The following is a 14,388-nucleotide window of genomic DNA, read 5'->3' on the forward strand; positions in this document are numbered from 1 at the left end:
ACACTGTGCTCTAGCACTGCAGGATCTTCGTTAGTTGTACTGTCGCCTCCGGGACACTGCGCTCTAGCATTGCATGATCTTCGTTAGTTGTGCCGTCGCCTCCGGACACTGTGCTCTAGCACTGCAGGATCTTCATTGTTAGTTGTGCCATCGCCTCCGTGACACTGCGCTCCAGTATTGCAGGATCTTCATTGTTAGTTGTGCCATCGACTCCGGGACACTGCGCTCCAGTATTGCAGGATCTTCATTGTTAGTTGTGCCTTCGCCTCCGGGACACTGCGCTCCAGCATTTAAGTTTCTTCATTAGTTGTACAGTCACCTCCGGGACACTGTGCTCCAGTATTGCAGGATCTTCATCGTTAGTTGTACTGTCGCCTCCGGGTCACTGTGCTTCAGCATTGCACGATCTTCATAGTCAAAACACCTTAAGACTCCAGTTTGTGGGGGGGATCCGGCACACTTCTCTCATATTGAAATATATATTGTCTTGTTTTATTTAGAAAAAAATATGGATTTGATTGTAGATAAAAACTTCAGAATATCAAAGGCCTCACTTTGTGAACTTAATTTTTCATTTATATATATATATATATATATATATATATATATATCAGCACTCAATCTCGTCAAAAGAACTGCAAGAACACAGGTATCCAGTTCTTCGATAATTTATTACAAACCCCTCGCCCCCGACAGACGCGTTTCGCTATTCCAGCTTCGTCAGTGTCAGACACTCACCAACGCTGGCTTGAAGCACCCGGTATTGGTAGGAGCGACGGCGGTGAGAAGCCTGTGTAAAAAAAATATATATATATTTGTTTTAATAATAAATAATAATAAAGGCATTTATAAAGCGCCTGGTTACGCCATCCCGGCGTGTCCCCGCACTGTGGAGAAAGGACTATCATGGACGAGCACAGACCCTACAGTGACACAGGAAACTAATTACTAAACGGATGAGTTTTCAATAGTCGCCTAAAGTTAGTTTCCGACCTCTCCAGCCTGAGGCTGACCGGAAGTTTGTTCCAGTTTTGTGCGGCTAGGAAGCGGAATGAGCGGCCGCCCATTCTCGCTTTCCTTATCTTGGGGACTGCCAACTGCCCAGTACCACAAGATCTCAGAGCCCTTCCTGGTAGATACATGGTGACCAGACTCCCCAGATATGCCGGCGCCTTTTGCCAGAGAATACGGTGGCACATGAGAAGAGATTTAAACAACACCCTTTTTTTAATTGGTAGCCAATGAAGAGCATCTAGGGCAGGCTTCGACGCCGCCCTTCTTGGCAGCCTCATAACCAACCGTGCTGTCGCCATCTGCAGGACCTGTAGTCGTCCCAGATTCTTTGCAGATGCTCCCAGATATAATACATTCCCGTAATCATTGTCTGTCTGGTTTCCAATGGGAGTAGATCTAGAGTTTTGCGTAAGATTTTCAAAACACCAAAACATTTTCCCACTACGCGACGGATATGACCATCATAGGTGAGGGTGGGGTCCACCCAAACCCCAAGATTCTTTGCCTCTGTATAGGGTATAGGGGTAGGGCCCAGACACTGTGGTCCAGCTAGATCTGTCTCCCCCTACCACCAGCACCTCGGTCTTGTCACCATTCAACATTAAGCAGTTCTTGTTCATCCAGGAGGCAAGCTCCTGCATACATTCCTTAAAGTTGGGTGCCTCGACCGAAGGTGCCTGGGACAAGGAGATCAGCAGCTTGGTGTCGTCTGCATAGGAGACTAACTCCACCCCAAACGCCTGTACTACCTCTGCCAGCGGAGACATATACAGGTTGAACAGAGTGGGGCTCAGGGCAGAGCCCTGAGGCACCCCCTGTTCCAGTGCAACATCCTTGGACCGAAAAGTTCCTCTTTGGACCTGGAAGCTGCGCCCTGTCAAAGATTTCAGCCAGCCTAGAGCAGGACCCGAGACACCACCTTTGTTCAAACACTGCATCAAGGTGTAGTGCGCCACAGTATCGAACGCTGCGCTTAGATCTAACATTATCAGCTCCATGGTGTGTCCCGCGTCCACCCCCTGCCTAATGGTCTCAGTGGCCCTTAGTAGGGCGGTTTCCGTAGAGTATCTTGGCCGAAAACCTGATTGAGAGGGGTGTAAAAGATTGGCCACCCCAGATACACCATCAGTTGCTTGTTGACCACCTTCTCTGCTACTTTGGCCATATAAGGCAGAAGTGAAATAGGTCTTAGGTTTTCGAGAATATCATGGCTGATGGTAGGTTTCTTCCTAATAGGCAGGACCACAGCTCTCTTCCAATTCACTGGCAGCGTATGCAATGAAAAGGAGATATCAAGAACGTGCCTAATGTATGGCTCCAGAATCTCCAAACTCTCCCCTAACACCTTAGGAGGAGCAGGGTCTCTAGGGGAGCCCGACTTGACACTGAGACAGATACTTTTTAAAATCTCAGGAGGGGGGACAGAAAAACATGTCAAACTCCACCCCGTTTTACTGTTTCCCCCCAGTTCCTCAAAATCCAATCCACTACCTGGACTGTTCGTAAAAGTAGAGTAGATGTTTCTCACCTTCTGAGAGAAGAATTCTGCCACCCTATTACATTCAGCTTCTTAATCGTCACTGGGTGCATTTAAGCTGGCCACAGAGGAGATCTCCTTGTAAATTTTAAACAACTCCTTAGAGGAGTTCTCCGCATTTCCAATTCTAACTTTGTAATGTGCGGCCTTGGCTCCTCTCAGTAAGACTTGATATTTCCTCTGTCCTTCCCTGTAAAGTAGCCTATCTTCTGCTCCAAAACCCCTTCTCCAACACCTTTCCAAACGCTTGCATCTTGCCTTGGCTTGCTGCAAGGAAAGGGTAAACCAAGGGGCAAATTTCCTAGCTCTGATTCCCGATTTATTCATACTTAGCGGCGCCACTTTATCCAGAGCATTGAGAATGCGCCTGTTCAAATTTTCAATTGCGCTCTCACTGTTAGACCGTCCAGGGGGCCCCCTTCACTCAGTTCTATATTAAAATTATCCAGAGTGAAGCTGTTCCACTTCTACAAGGATACCTATTCGTCACCCCCTTCTGTGTCTCCTCTGCGGTTATATCTATGCTGAACGGCACCAAAAAGTGGTCCGACCAGGGAACTGGTTTTGAAGTCCCCACCCCCACACTCTCCGAGCTGGCAAACACAGGATCTAACAAATGGCCTAATTCATTTGTAGGGGAGCAAGATTTTAGATCCAGTCGCATAGACTGCAGGTCCTGACGCAGCTCAGCCGCCTCCCTGTGCAAAGGGTCTTCAAAATGCACATTGAGGTCACCCAGCACCAGAAATGTATTTCTCCTAATCGCCACTTGGGCAATGCCCTCTTGAAGACTAGCCCTGAAATTGCCAAATGCTCCAGGTGGTCTATAAATAAGGATCCCCGTTATTGAGGACTTTGGACCTGGTTTTAGTAAAAAAACTACCAGCCTCACTGTTACTCACCAATAAAGGGTTCACGATGCATTCATAGGGAGCCTTAATAATGACTGCTATCCCACCCCCTTCCTGTTCCTCTATCAATACTTGCTATGTTGTAGCCAGGGGGGAGAGCCTCAATTATGTCAGGGTCCGAGTTTGCCCCCAGCCAGGTTTCCGTAAGGAACAGCACGTCGAGCTTCTCATCTGAGAAGCTCCGAGATCTCCACGCTGTGCTTGCTAAGATACCTACAATTCAATAATCCACCCACGAGCATCTTTATATAGAGTGAACTTGAATTAGGGGTATCAGAGCGGTGGACAAAAGAAATTAAAACAATTTCCTCTGTAGGAGTGGTTGTGTAGAATCGTGATTAATTACATATGTGCTACAAACATAATAAAGGTAACAGTTTAGGTTTTATAGGATCAGATGGTACATTTTCTATTAAACATAGTTTCCTCCCTGTATTTTACAGCCTGTTAGAAATGGGATCCCTGGCTGGCCAAGGCTTGCACCAAAGTCAGTCAGAGACTACCATTCCTACGTCAGGGCAAGGGAGTTACACACCAAGATAACCCCTGCTCACCCCCTTGGTAGCGTGACACGAGCAGTAAGGCTAATCTCGGAGGCTATGTTAGTTAAGCGTTTGCGCGTGCACCCAGCAACAACACCCAAGGCCCACCACAAAGGAAACTCCACACAAGGTTATGTATAAAAATAGCCTTTGTATTGTAGCAAACATATTAGATAAAAACACACACTTTATAATGTGCCAACAGGCACGGGCAGAATTTACAGGGGATATATGTACAGGACAGGGCCACATGGACCACTGTCAGGAATATGCACTATTAGTCTTAGAATAGTAATCACTGTAGCACAAAAATAGAAAAAAGAGTACACAACCAGTAACTACTGGTAACAGGCAAGTACCACCTACGCACCTACGCAACCCTAACCACCTTAGGAGAATGTCACGCAGGGAACCAGGACCTCACTAGCAACACCTGTACTTGGAAGAACAACCACCTAAGTATCACTATAAGTTTAGGGGTATAGGCATGAACACATTACACATGATGCATCACAACATTCAGAGGTGTAGGGAAGAAAACACATGATGCATAAACATACATTCAGCGGTGTAGGGAAAAGCACATGACGCATAAAAACACATTCAGAGGTGCAGCAAAGAACAATTGCGCAGAAATCACATAAGTTATAACCTCATAAACTGTCCCCAGGCCAACTGACCTCTCTGGGGCTAGGACGCCCTTTGTCCCAAATGTCAGGGGGCCTAAACGAAGAAGCTGCCCACTAAGTGCTGGGCAGCTGTAGAAGCAATGGGGCCAACACGTTGGAGCCTCGTGGGCTCTAGAAACAATGCTGCCAGGTCGTTGGAGTCCCGCTCGGGGGACTCCGAATCAAGAATGCCCCCTGAGCCTTGCGGGCTCTAAACACCAATAGCCTCTTGCAGGTGGAGCTCCGGGGGCTCTAAAACAGAAGAGCCCCTGGGATCGTGGGCTCTATAATGGGCAAATGCCCCCAATGACGTTGGAGCGGCCCGCTGTCAACCGGGGCTGCTCTATGCAACCAGAAACTGCCCCCAAGATCAGCTCACAACACGGGGAGCGGCGGCACCGGCAATGTGCCCCGACGCCCCCCTCTACCCCGCGCAGATGCACACTCAACTGGGTCTTTTCTGCGGCGGCAGAAGAGCTCCCGGTCCTCGGGGCTCTCTCCCTCTGCTATCCTCGCTCGCTCTCCAGGGCTCTCCCGTGCTTCTAGGAGCCGGGGGGGGGGCGGAGGGGGTGAGGGGACTCGCCGGCTTCTCTGTTGCTTCCTCACAGGCCAGGAGCGTGGGGTGGCCTCCCGTCCGCTTCCTGCCGGGCCCCCAGTACTTCCGCGTCGCGCTGTTTCCTGGGTGCGCGTGGGGAAGCCCTCGAGGTCGGGCCAATCCCTGCGCTGCCCCAGGATGACGCGGCGGGAACCCTGACCAATCACAGCGCGGCACAGCGCTGTATCTTCACGGGCTCAACACAGGGTGAGCACCCGTTCTAATAAAAATAGAGGAAAAATATGTGGCGTGGGCAGCCGCTTGGAAGATTTTAAATATCAAAAGCAGCCAAACCTGCAGGGTGGGCTCCTGCGAGGGTAACAAGAAAGCGCTCCCAAGCGCTTTGTGGCAAAATAAAGCGCTCCCAGGCGCTAGTGAGCAGGGCCCAGGTGCCAGCTCACAGGGTCCTCCTAGGCAGGGAGGCAATCCCCAGTGGCGGTCCTCCTGGGGCCCGGCAGCAGCAGCAGGCCCCCCTTTAAAATAAGATCAGCAAGAGAACATTTTGCAAGGGGACACAGCCCCTTTTTATACCGTAAATCCCTTTGTCTTTAGGCGCAGGGTGGGGGGAAAACCAGTCGCAGCTGGTTTTGGAGCACTGTGATGTGCTCAGCCACCCTTCCTATTCACTGGCCAGGCTAGGGACATTAGACGCACCACAGAGGGCGGAGCCAGCATTGTGTGGGGAAAGCCTAGCCCTATTCAGGTCCCAGGTGCACTCCTCCCCGGCCATCAACATGCAGATCTCCCATTCACCACTGGGGCAGACCCATCCTGACTCCTGGAGCCTGGCATCCCAGCCAGCTCCAGCCAATCACACGCCAGCACATTCACTGCACAGGCACACCAACTTCTAGAAGTGGCACTTCCACACTAGACACATTCACGCCGCACACATCATCGCGCAGCATTTAATCACACGAGTCTGCACATACCAAACTCGCACCTGCACTCCCCAAGCATCAGGAACTACCAGGGACACATACATTCCCCATGCATTCCTATGGGAGGGCAGGCCAACCTCACCACACGCACGCATTTTACCCTGGGACACAGTGGTAAAGTGCGCAGAAACCAAAAATCACTATCACCAGGTCACCATTAAAAAGCAAAAAGTTCAGGGGTGAACCTGCCAGAAGGGCCAAGTCCAACACAGCCTGAGTGTCCTAAGCAATATTGCGTACATCTTTTTCTTGTAGTTGGTCAGTGGTGGGTATGTAACTCAGGGACTGGGAGTTCCATATCCTAGGTGTGTTGTATATGCCTCGGCCATATGATTTTAATTGAAATAATATAGCATTGTATACCATATCTTTACTTCAATGTAGAGGAAAACATAAGGAAAGCAAGGTAAATGTAGCCAACAGCAAATGTAAGCTGAAGTTTGGCGCTTCTCCTGCTTCCATATCCCAGAATGCTCTGTGCCACTAATTGTTTCTGTGCTTCATTTCTTTTGTTTCTGGCTCCATATGAAGCAGATCTGTGAAACCTCTCCTGGTTTGTGATGCTTTTTGCAAGAGCTTCAGTTACTTGCGACTTAACGGTTTACCTTCTGTAGAGTATTTTCCAATACTTTTGCGTCCGTTGCAGGCACGTTCCATCTACTTTTCCTGCAGGGAAACCGCACCGTTCTTTCTCTCACAGAAGATAGTATGTGGATGGTTTTCTGTTTTCTTCTGCTGGTCATTCACCCTCATAGCTAAGGCTGGAGTTCTGTCATCAAATATCAAACCAAGCTCTGAGACTGAGCAGGAATGTTTCTGAGGGAAGACGAGGAGATGCAGTGGAAAGACTGAGGTAGTGTGAGGCGCACATGAGGGGGCAGCCAGGGAAGGGACTCCTTCCACTGCAGAGCAGCTCTGTATCACCGAGGCTCCTACAGCCGAGACGGAGAAACAACCCCAACTCTCCTCTGTTGTCACTTGGCATTGCACAGAGGTACAACTCATTGTCTGTTAGACTCAGACACAACACTAAGGATGTTGAGGAGGCATAACTCTGTTGCAGCGTACCTCCGTGTAAAGCAAGGGGTGATTCTGAAGATTGATAGTGTTTTGTTGAGTGGTCTTCGAGTGCGAGTATGTTGACGCTCATTAGTTTGCGACTGTGATTTGTTTTGTGATTGGAATGGGGTGTGCTTGTTATATTCGGAGTTCCGCCTTTTCCTCTCTTGATAAGTTTCAATGTCACGCTTCTTTTTTGTAATGAACTGATGTTCTGCGCTTTCCCATAGTTCCTGAGTCAGCCACTTTTGTACCTGTACACTTAGGTTTCTGAAATCCTTCAATGATGCTGTACAGTTCCTTTATTGGCCTCGCAGCTGCTAGAATCCCAGCCTAGCGGTGATTTCTTTTTACCATCCATTCAGTTGCCTTATGCATTCTTAAATGGTTTTGGGGAACTGTTATAATTGCTACGGTAGGTTTTTCCCAGAGCCTTTCAAGGGTACATCTGTTTGATTTCAGGCGTTGAACCTCTGGTTTGTCCCAGGCAGGGTTCCTAGACTTAGATCTATTTGGTTATATTTTAAGGTAAAACAAAATGTCAAATGTAGTCATTGCATGGGCCAATTGTCGCAGGGATGTTTCTCTTGGGAAAGCCATAATTTTGATTCTAAATGTTTTTTTGTTTGTTTTTCCTCAGGGCAATTTAAGTCGTGGAAGTAGCCTGTTCTTCCGAAAAGCGCCAGCAGGGAAGAAGTACATTTTGGAACAGAAAAGATTTTACTAAAGTGCCAATGCCAACTTGTGCCACCTATGCTGGACCTGGAATTTACAGAATGCTGGGGGAGGGAATTAATTTGTACACATTTTTGGATGTATAATTTTTTTATTCTGTTTCTGGGGAAAGGAATGTTTGCCTCTGCATTGTTTCTTGAAGACCTCCGGGGTTGTGAGGTGGAGGGTCTGGTGCATGTGGGCAGGGGATGCTGAACTTCAGCTCACTGTCGATGGCCCTAATATTACAAGCTGCAGGTTACCTCGCTCCTTGCGACAGGCGAGTGCAGCGTCTGCAGCTGTCCTGAACTTCCAGGTTGTCCTCCGTTGTCACTGTTGTATGAGAGACCGCTCCCTTTTCAGCCACCAGCGCCACTCCGATTCTCACACACACATTGCTCAAGCGTGAACAAAGCTGAACCTTGGTCTCAGCTGTTCTAGCTACAGGGGGTAAAAGAGGATGAGAGAGAAAATGCCTGGTGGCATGAAGAGCAGAAACCAAAGCTGCAGCCAGTATCTTGTCAGAACTCCCATCATATGGGTAGGATACAACTGTGCTGCTCGCAGCTGGACCGTGCTGTGGCATCCCTCAACAGATGAACTCTTCCATAAAGTCTAAATAGTTTTACCAATTTAAGAATCCGCCAAGGATCACACTGTTCTAAAGAATGTGCTTGGGGTTTCCCAGGTAATGATGGAAAACCATTAAAGACAAATCCAATCTCTCACTTGTGGTGTTCTTCGCTTTGCTGTTGCGAGTGTGGGCTCTGCGGGTCTCAAGGCCTGGATCCAGTGGGCACGGAGGGCCGTACGCAACTGAACTCGGCACACATTCATTTAGGAACTCGCCTAAACCGCAAATGGGATAACACAAAGCAAAAGATATTACAAGCCAGTCTTCACTCCTAGTTTCCACCATGCGGTGCTTGCTAGGCAGAGGTTAGGGGACCTTCCTTTGAGACGGTTATTGTTCTCCATGCCATTCATGTCTAGAACCCCTGCCTGTTCCATTCCTCCCAAACCATAACTCTTAAGAGCTGTGGTGCCTGTAGAGCGGTGTTTACTTGCCTGCTTTTGCCTTTATCCATGTTACACCAAATTCTAATCCCAGTGGTCTGCCTCTTCCTACACACATGCTTTAGACGTGCACCTTTTCATCTCGCCCTGGCCTTTGATGCTCCGCAGTCTGTCCTGCATCAGCCTTACCCCTTGAATGTTCCTTTCTCTGCTGCCCTTACCTGGCATTGATGCCTGCAGTCAGTCCCTATCCTCATGGCCTTCCTGCTGCTCCAGCATTCCTAGTGCAGGACCCCTGTTGTCCTTTTCTCCCTCTCAACCTGATGTGGCCTGCCTAAGCTCTCGGCCACCTCTCGTCTCGCCGCACCCTTATGCTGTGCTGTTTTCATTTTACCCGTTATGCCTTGGAGCATCGCTTGATGCTGGGCTGTGACACTGATTGTGGCTGACACTGGCCTCTATCCCATGGCAGTACGCGCACAGAACCAGATGCATGTTGACAACCTATCTATTTTCATCCTAGTTCATCTGGACACTGTAGGCATTACTCTGCTCGGCATCTCTGGTATAGCGCTTCGATACCCTCGGTTTAATGCGCTCTATAAGTTCAAATTTTATTTCATGCTCCTCCCGTGTCCTGCCCACACCTGCTGGGCCCCCCGGTCATCTTAAAGATCTTTTCATGACAGATTTCTAAAGGTAATTTTTGTGAAACGGAGTCAACTTCATCATTTTGGTAGAGCACAGACAGAGCTACCGTGTTGATTATCCCAGTGCTCATTTGTTACAAAGGACAGAAAAACTTGGAGTATCCTGACAAACAATTTACATTTTCACTTTAGAGCTACAATAGTTAAGTTAAACGAATCCTGGTGTGAGAGATTGTGTGTCCAAAGCATTACCAGTGATTGAAAGAGGTATGTAAACCTCAACAAAATTAGTGGTTTGCTTTTTCTATAAATGCTATTAATAATCAGACAATGTTTCACTTTTTCTGTAGTTCCTCACCTTATGAATATTCCCCACAGGCTTCATCAGACTGGATCTGGAAACTCAAAAGCCGTCCTCTGTGCCTGTATTGTTCCCCTCTATGTGATGCACGAGGTGGCATGTAAGCGCCACCCACGTGCGCGGATGCCAGTTCCGTGCCTTCAGAAGTGGAGCCAGAGATTACTCCTCTCTTACAAGTATTTTCCCCGAAAGTCTTGTTTTCCAGTGTGGACTGTGGCACCTTCCAAAGTAAGTGTTTAAACCTTGCAGAGCCTTTCACAAAAAGGGCCTGTGACAGTTTCCCACGAGGTACGAATGTGCTGCCTGCTTTAAGAGCTCAACTACAGTGCCTGTGACGGCTGTGCCCAGATTAACCTGAAGCTCATACGGGAACGCAAGATGAAAAGCCGACTCTGCCTTGGAACATTTAATGAAAGTCGTGCCACAGTGTGTTCCATGGCACTGTCTGACCTTGTTAGACAGCTTACTTAGCAGTTTTCCCCTTTCAGTGCTATGCTGGGGGAGTTTCAATATTGCTAACAGCATCCACTGCCACCGGCTCAGCACTCTAATCAGACAGCGCGTGATCGAGGCCGCAGTACCCAGAAACAATGTTCAGGGCATGTGGGACAATGTGCAGCACAGTTCCCAAGCCCTCCGGCAGCCAAAACCACCTTGTGTTCTTTTCAAAACACACCCACCCTCCTAGCAGGCCGGATCAGACAGTTCCTCTAAGGGTGCAAGACATAACTGCAGACACATGGGTCATCCAACTAGTGAACCGGGGCTGCTCTTACATTCCTTTCTGCTCTGCTTGCCCTCCATTCCCATCAACATGATTGACTGAGAAACACATTTCCATTTTGTGGGAGGAAGTGCAGGCTCTTTTGGCCAGAGTAGCCATACAGAGAGTCCTTGTCCCAGAGGTAGGAACCTCACATTACTGCTGCTACTTCTTTGTGCTGAAGGACAGAGGCATGTGTCCTATTTTAGATCAGCATCCTCTACGTCCGAAGACTGGATGGCAGCTTTGGACCTGCGGGACTCATTCTTCCATATTCCCATCCTGCAGACCCAAAGGTATTGCCTGCGGTTCACAATGGGCTACAAGCATTTCCAGTTTGTGGTGCTCCTCTTCGACCTTCGGTGCCCTTGGGTGTTCATGGTATTAGTGGCAGCACATCTTTTGGAGGTCGGCTGTTGAAGGACTGGACTATTTAAGGCCCAGCGGTGCCAGGGAACAACACCTAAAACCTTCGTGGGATACCTGTTCTGGCGCACTAAAGACAGACACGGGAGACTTCCTTCGGCGTCAAAGATCAGCGTTTATTTACTGCAGGGATGCAAAAGTCATGGGAAGTACAACAGAGTGTAGGTTCCAAGAGTCTGCTTCAACTTGTGTTTGTGGTTCGCTCTCTTTTATACAAGATCTTGTCATTGCACAATATGTAAGCAAAAGGTTACGGCTCAGTTCCCACACTAAAATTCAAAAGGATCGCTTTCATGTATTCAGAACCCCGGAACATAATTACATTAACACCAACAGTTCCAACTGTAAACGCACCTCTTCCCATCATTAGGTACATTCCACTTGAGTTGCAAATGAGCAAGAGTAAAGAGACAAGAACAGCTGCTAGGAAGTCAGGCACACCTAAATAAAAGAGTGTGGGGGTAATATTGGAAACATGAACATAGGATCAAAGAGCTTGATCCCAGCACGTGCATGGCTGAAACAATAGGCTGGTACGGCAAGATTACCCTCAAGCTGAGCCATTTGCCTCTGCAGTGTCATTCCTCCGGTCATAAAGACGCATGAAAGGAATATGCGTCTTCCGTATGGCTTGGGAACTAACAGGTCACGATGCGGACAGTTGCCTGTTCACTGACTACGTGAGGGCAAGAAACAAAATGGATGCCGTATCCCAAATGGAACCCAAGGGTCCAGATGTAGAACCACGTAAATGAGGCGAACCATGCCAGGAAGTGTAGTGAAAACGCGTACACTTACCGAACTCGCCATTTACGGTTCATAGATACCAAACTCGTCCATATTCGGCAATGCCCAAAACACCGTAACGATTTTCACGGAACCTCAGACGCTCCTTTTGCCCTCATGTAGGCAAGCACTAGTCGAAATCAGAGTCGATCTCGATATTCATCAGATCATTCAGGTGTTGCTGGAACATTATTCTATCCATCAATGCCTCTCTGGAAACAGATGGCCTTCTTATACACGTTGTAGCACAAAGGCCACATAAGGCAGGACCACACTGTACACAAAGACAACACGTGAACAGAAATGTCATGACAACCCCTATAATCATCAGAATCTTCCAACCCCAAGTTGACATTAGACCCCAAAACCATCCTAGAAGCGTCCAATCTCCCTCGTCCACGTGTATGGACTCCGAGATTTTGTGCAACTGGGAGATGGCTTGATAAACCGTTGGAGCGTTGTCAGGTATGAATATGCAGCAGCTCGAATGGATGACCTTACACACACCACCTCTATCCGCTAGAACAACGTCTAGAACCATACGGTTCTGTAACGTCATGAGCCTGTCCGCTTGAAGCTCTGCTGTCAGATTACCAAGGGCACTTGCAGTTATGTTAGCAGTTGACTCTACTACACGAGTTAACTGTCTCAGATTCCTGCTATTGACCATAGGGCCCCAAAACGGTAGGAAACCCTTGAAGAAGTCTCCTGCTTCTTGACCGGAAGTATCCTCTTTACTAATGACACCTCTCACAACTCTGGTTTTGTGATAGTCGGCGGCAACAGTGAAAGTCGGGGGCAAGAGATTTGCAATATAGCAGGTACCTGAGAAGTCGTGTGGTAACCACGTATATGCTCGGTCATAACATACAAAATAGGTACCCTTGGCAGTCAGAAGGACAGGGGAAGAAAGCATTGGTAGAACGTAAGTATCCACACAAGCACTCTTCCCAAGCTGGGCTCTTGGATTTCGGCCACGACCTTGCAGACAAAAGTGGCCTAGGTGAGGTACAATCCATATTGGAGGTGAGCTTTTAAGCTGTCTATCACCCACTGATATACTATACTCAGCCTCACTAAGGTACTTGTAGGCCTGCACTTCCTCCTTTGGGATGAGCGTAGCATCAAAAATGTCTCTATCTAGATCAGCAATCGCTGTCGCCAGAGACTTATGATACGGGCCAGGACCAAAGCTTGCTGAGCGTGGTTCTCGATGGGGGTAGGAATCTAGTGCACTACGGAACATGATTTGGAATGCCCGAACTGACCCTTGGGGGCTGTACGGAAGAACCAAATATGGAATACCCCTGTCCATGGTATGCGGCATTAGCCCACACACCCAACAGTTTGTAGTATTTACCACCAACTGATGCTGATGCAAAAGTTGCACAAAGGAATTGTTTCTAAATTCTGCACGCCTGACTTGTTCATGTTGGGGCAGGAGATGAAAGGAATGTGGAGAAACAGTAGAAGCGAAATTCAGGTTGTAGAAAGGAGGAGTAGGTGAAATGGAAGGTAATAATAATTGAATCCCAAAATATACTCCACCCACCAGTAGCATTGAAACGGTTAGGAACAACATAAAGATCTGAAATAGAAAACACTGTGTACGAAACACTTCTGATCCTTGCGCCAACATTCTCTCTTTTTCCGACAGCTTCGAGAAGTCCATCCTCTAAACGAAACCGTCCGTGACGTTCTTGACGCACTTCGTTCTGAGTAGCGATTGCCAATTCCCAGGAGTTCCCAGGAATCGACAAAAGAAACCGACCTAGTGTCGATAGCTGCTAAACAGAAGGAAGTACCCGCACGGCCCTACGGCCAACCCAGATGATAGGTTAAGTGAATTAGAATCACTTCAATAATAGTCTCTTAGCTGTCTGAAAGGAAAAGGTAAACACAATATAAATTGTCCACAATGTTCATGACAACGGTAAGGTGTACTGTAAAACAGTACTCTTTTATTTGTCCTTAGCGCACGGTCGAAGAAAGTATCGACTTTTCCCGGGTTGAGTCTGATCTTCAAACAGTGGATTGGATGGCGAACAAGTGTTCGATGGTCCAGGCAATTGTTCAGTACTTGTATTCCCCAGTGTTGAAGGAAGGGAAATTGTTTGAGAGGAAGCAACAGGGGTGTCCGATAACACTGAAGTGTTCCCTATGGTTTGAGCTTCGCTAAATGGGACAAAGCGTTGGGGAACGTCAGTTTCAGACGAGGAAAAGCCTTTATGTATCCATGTGTCTGCCGGCAGAGGAAGCGGAACCTTCTTGGTGTGGGTGGCATGCACCCAGTGTTTCCGTCCCTCCAGTCGAACCGCCGTCCTCGTTGCTAGTAGCACCTGGAAGGGTCCCACAAATCTCGGCTCAAGATGGCGTTTTCGTCTGAAATTTCTAGTGAGGACCC

At 48.2% G+C, this 14,388-nt stretch overlaps 1 protein-coding gene across 2 annotated transcripts in view; it reads left to right on the top strand.

The window, feature by feature from the left end:
* The window catches only part of MTCH2 (mitochondrial carrier 2), a 141,506-nt gene extending 132,800 nt beyond the window's left edge, over nt 1-8,706 (top strand). For both annotated transcript variants that reach the window (XM_078673133.1, XM_078673134.1), the window contains exon 13: nt 7,908-8,706. In XM_078673133.1, the coding sequence (XP_078529259.1) occupies nt 7,908-7,994 (87 nt within the window). In that variant the 3' untranslated portion in view covers nt 7,995-8,706. The remainder of the gene's footprint in view (nt 1-7,907) is intronic.
* The last annotated feature ends 5,682 nt before the right edge of the window (nt 8,707-14,388 follow it).

The sequence above is a fragment of the Lissotriton helveticus genome, unplaced genomic scaffold (assembly GCF_964261635.1).
Source record: "Lissotriton helveticus unplaced genomic scaffold, aLisHel1.1 SCAFFOLD_742, whole genome shotgun sequence".
Classification (NCBI taxonomy): Eukaryota; Metazoa; Chordata; class Amphibia; order Caudata; family Salamandridae; genus Lissotriton; species Lissotriton helveticus.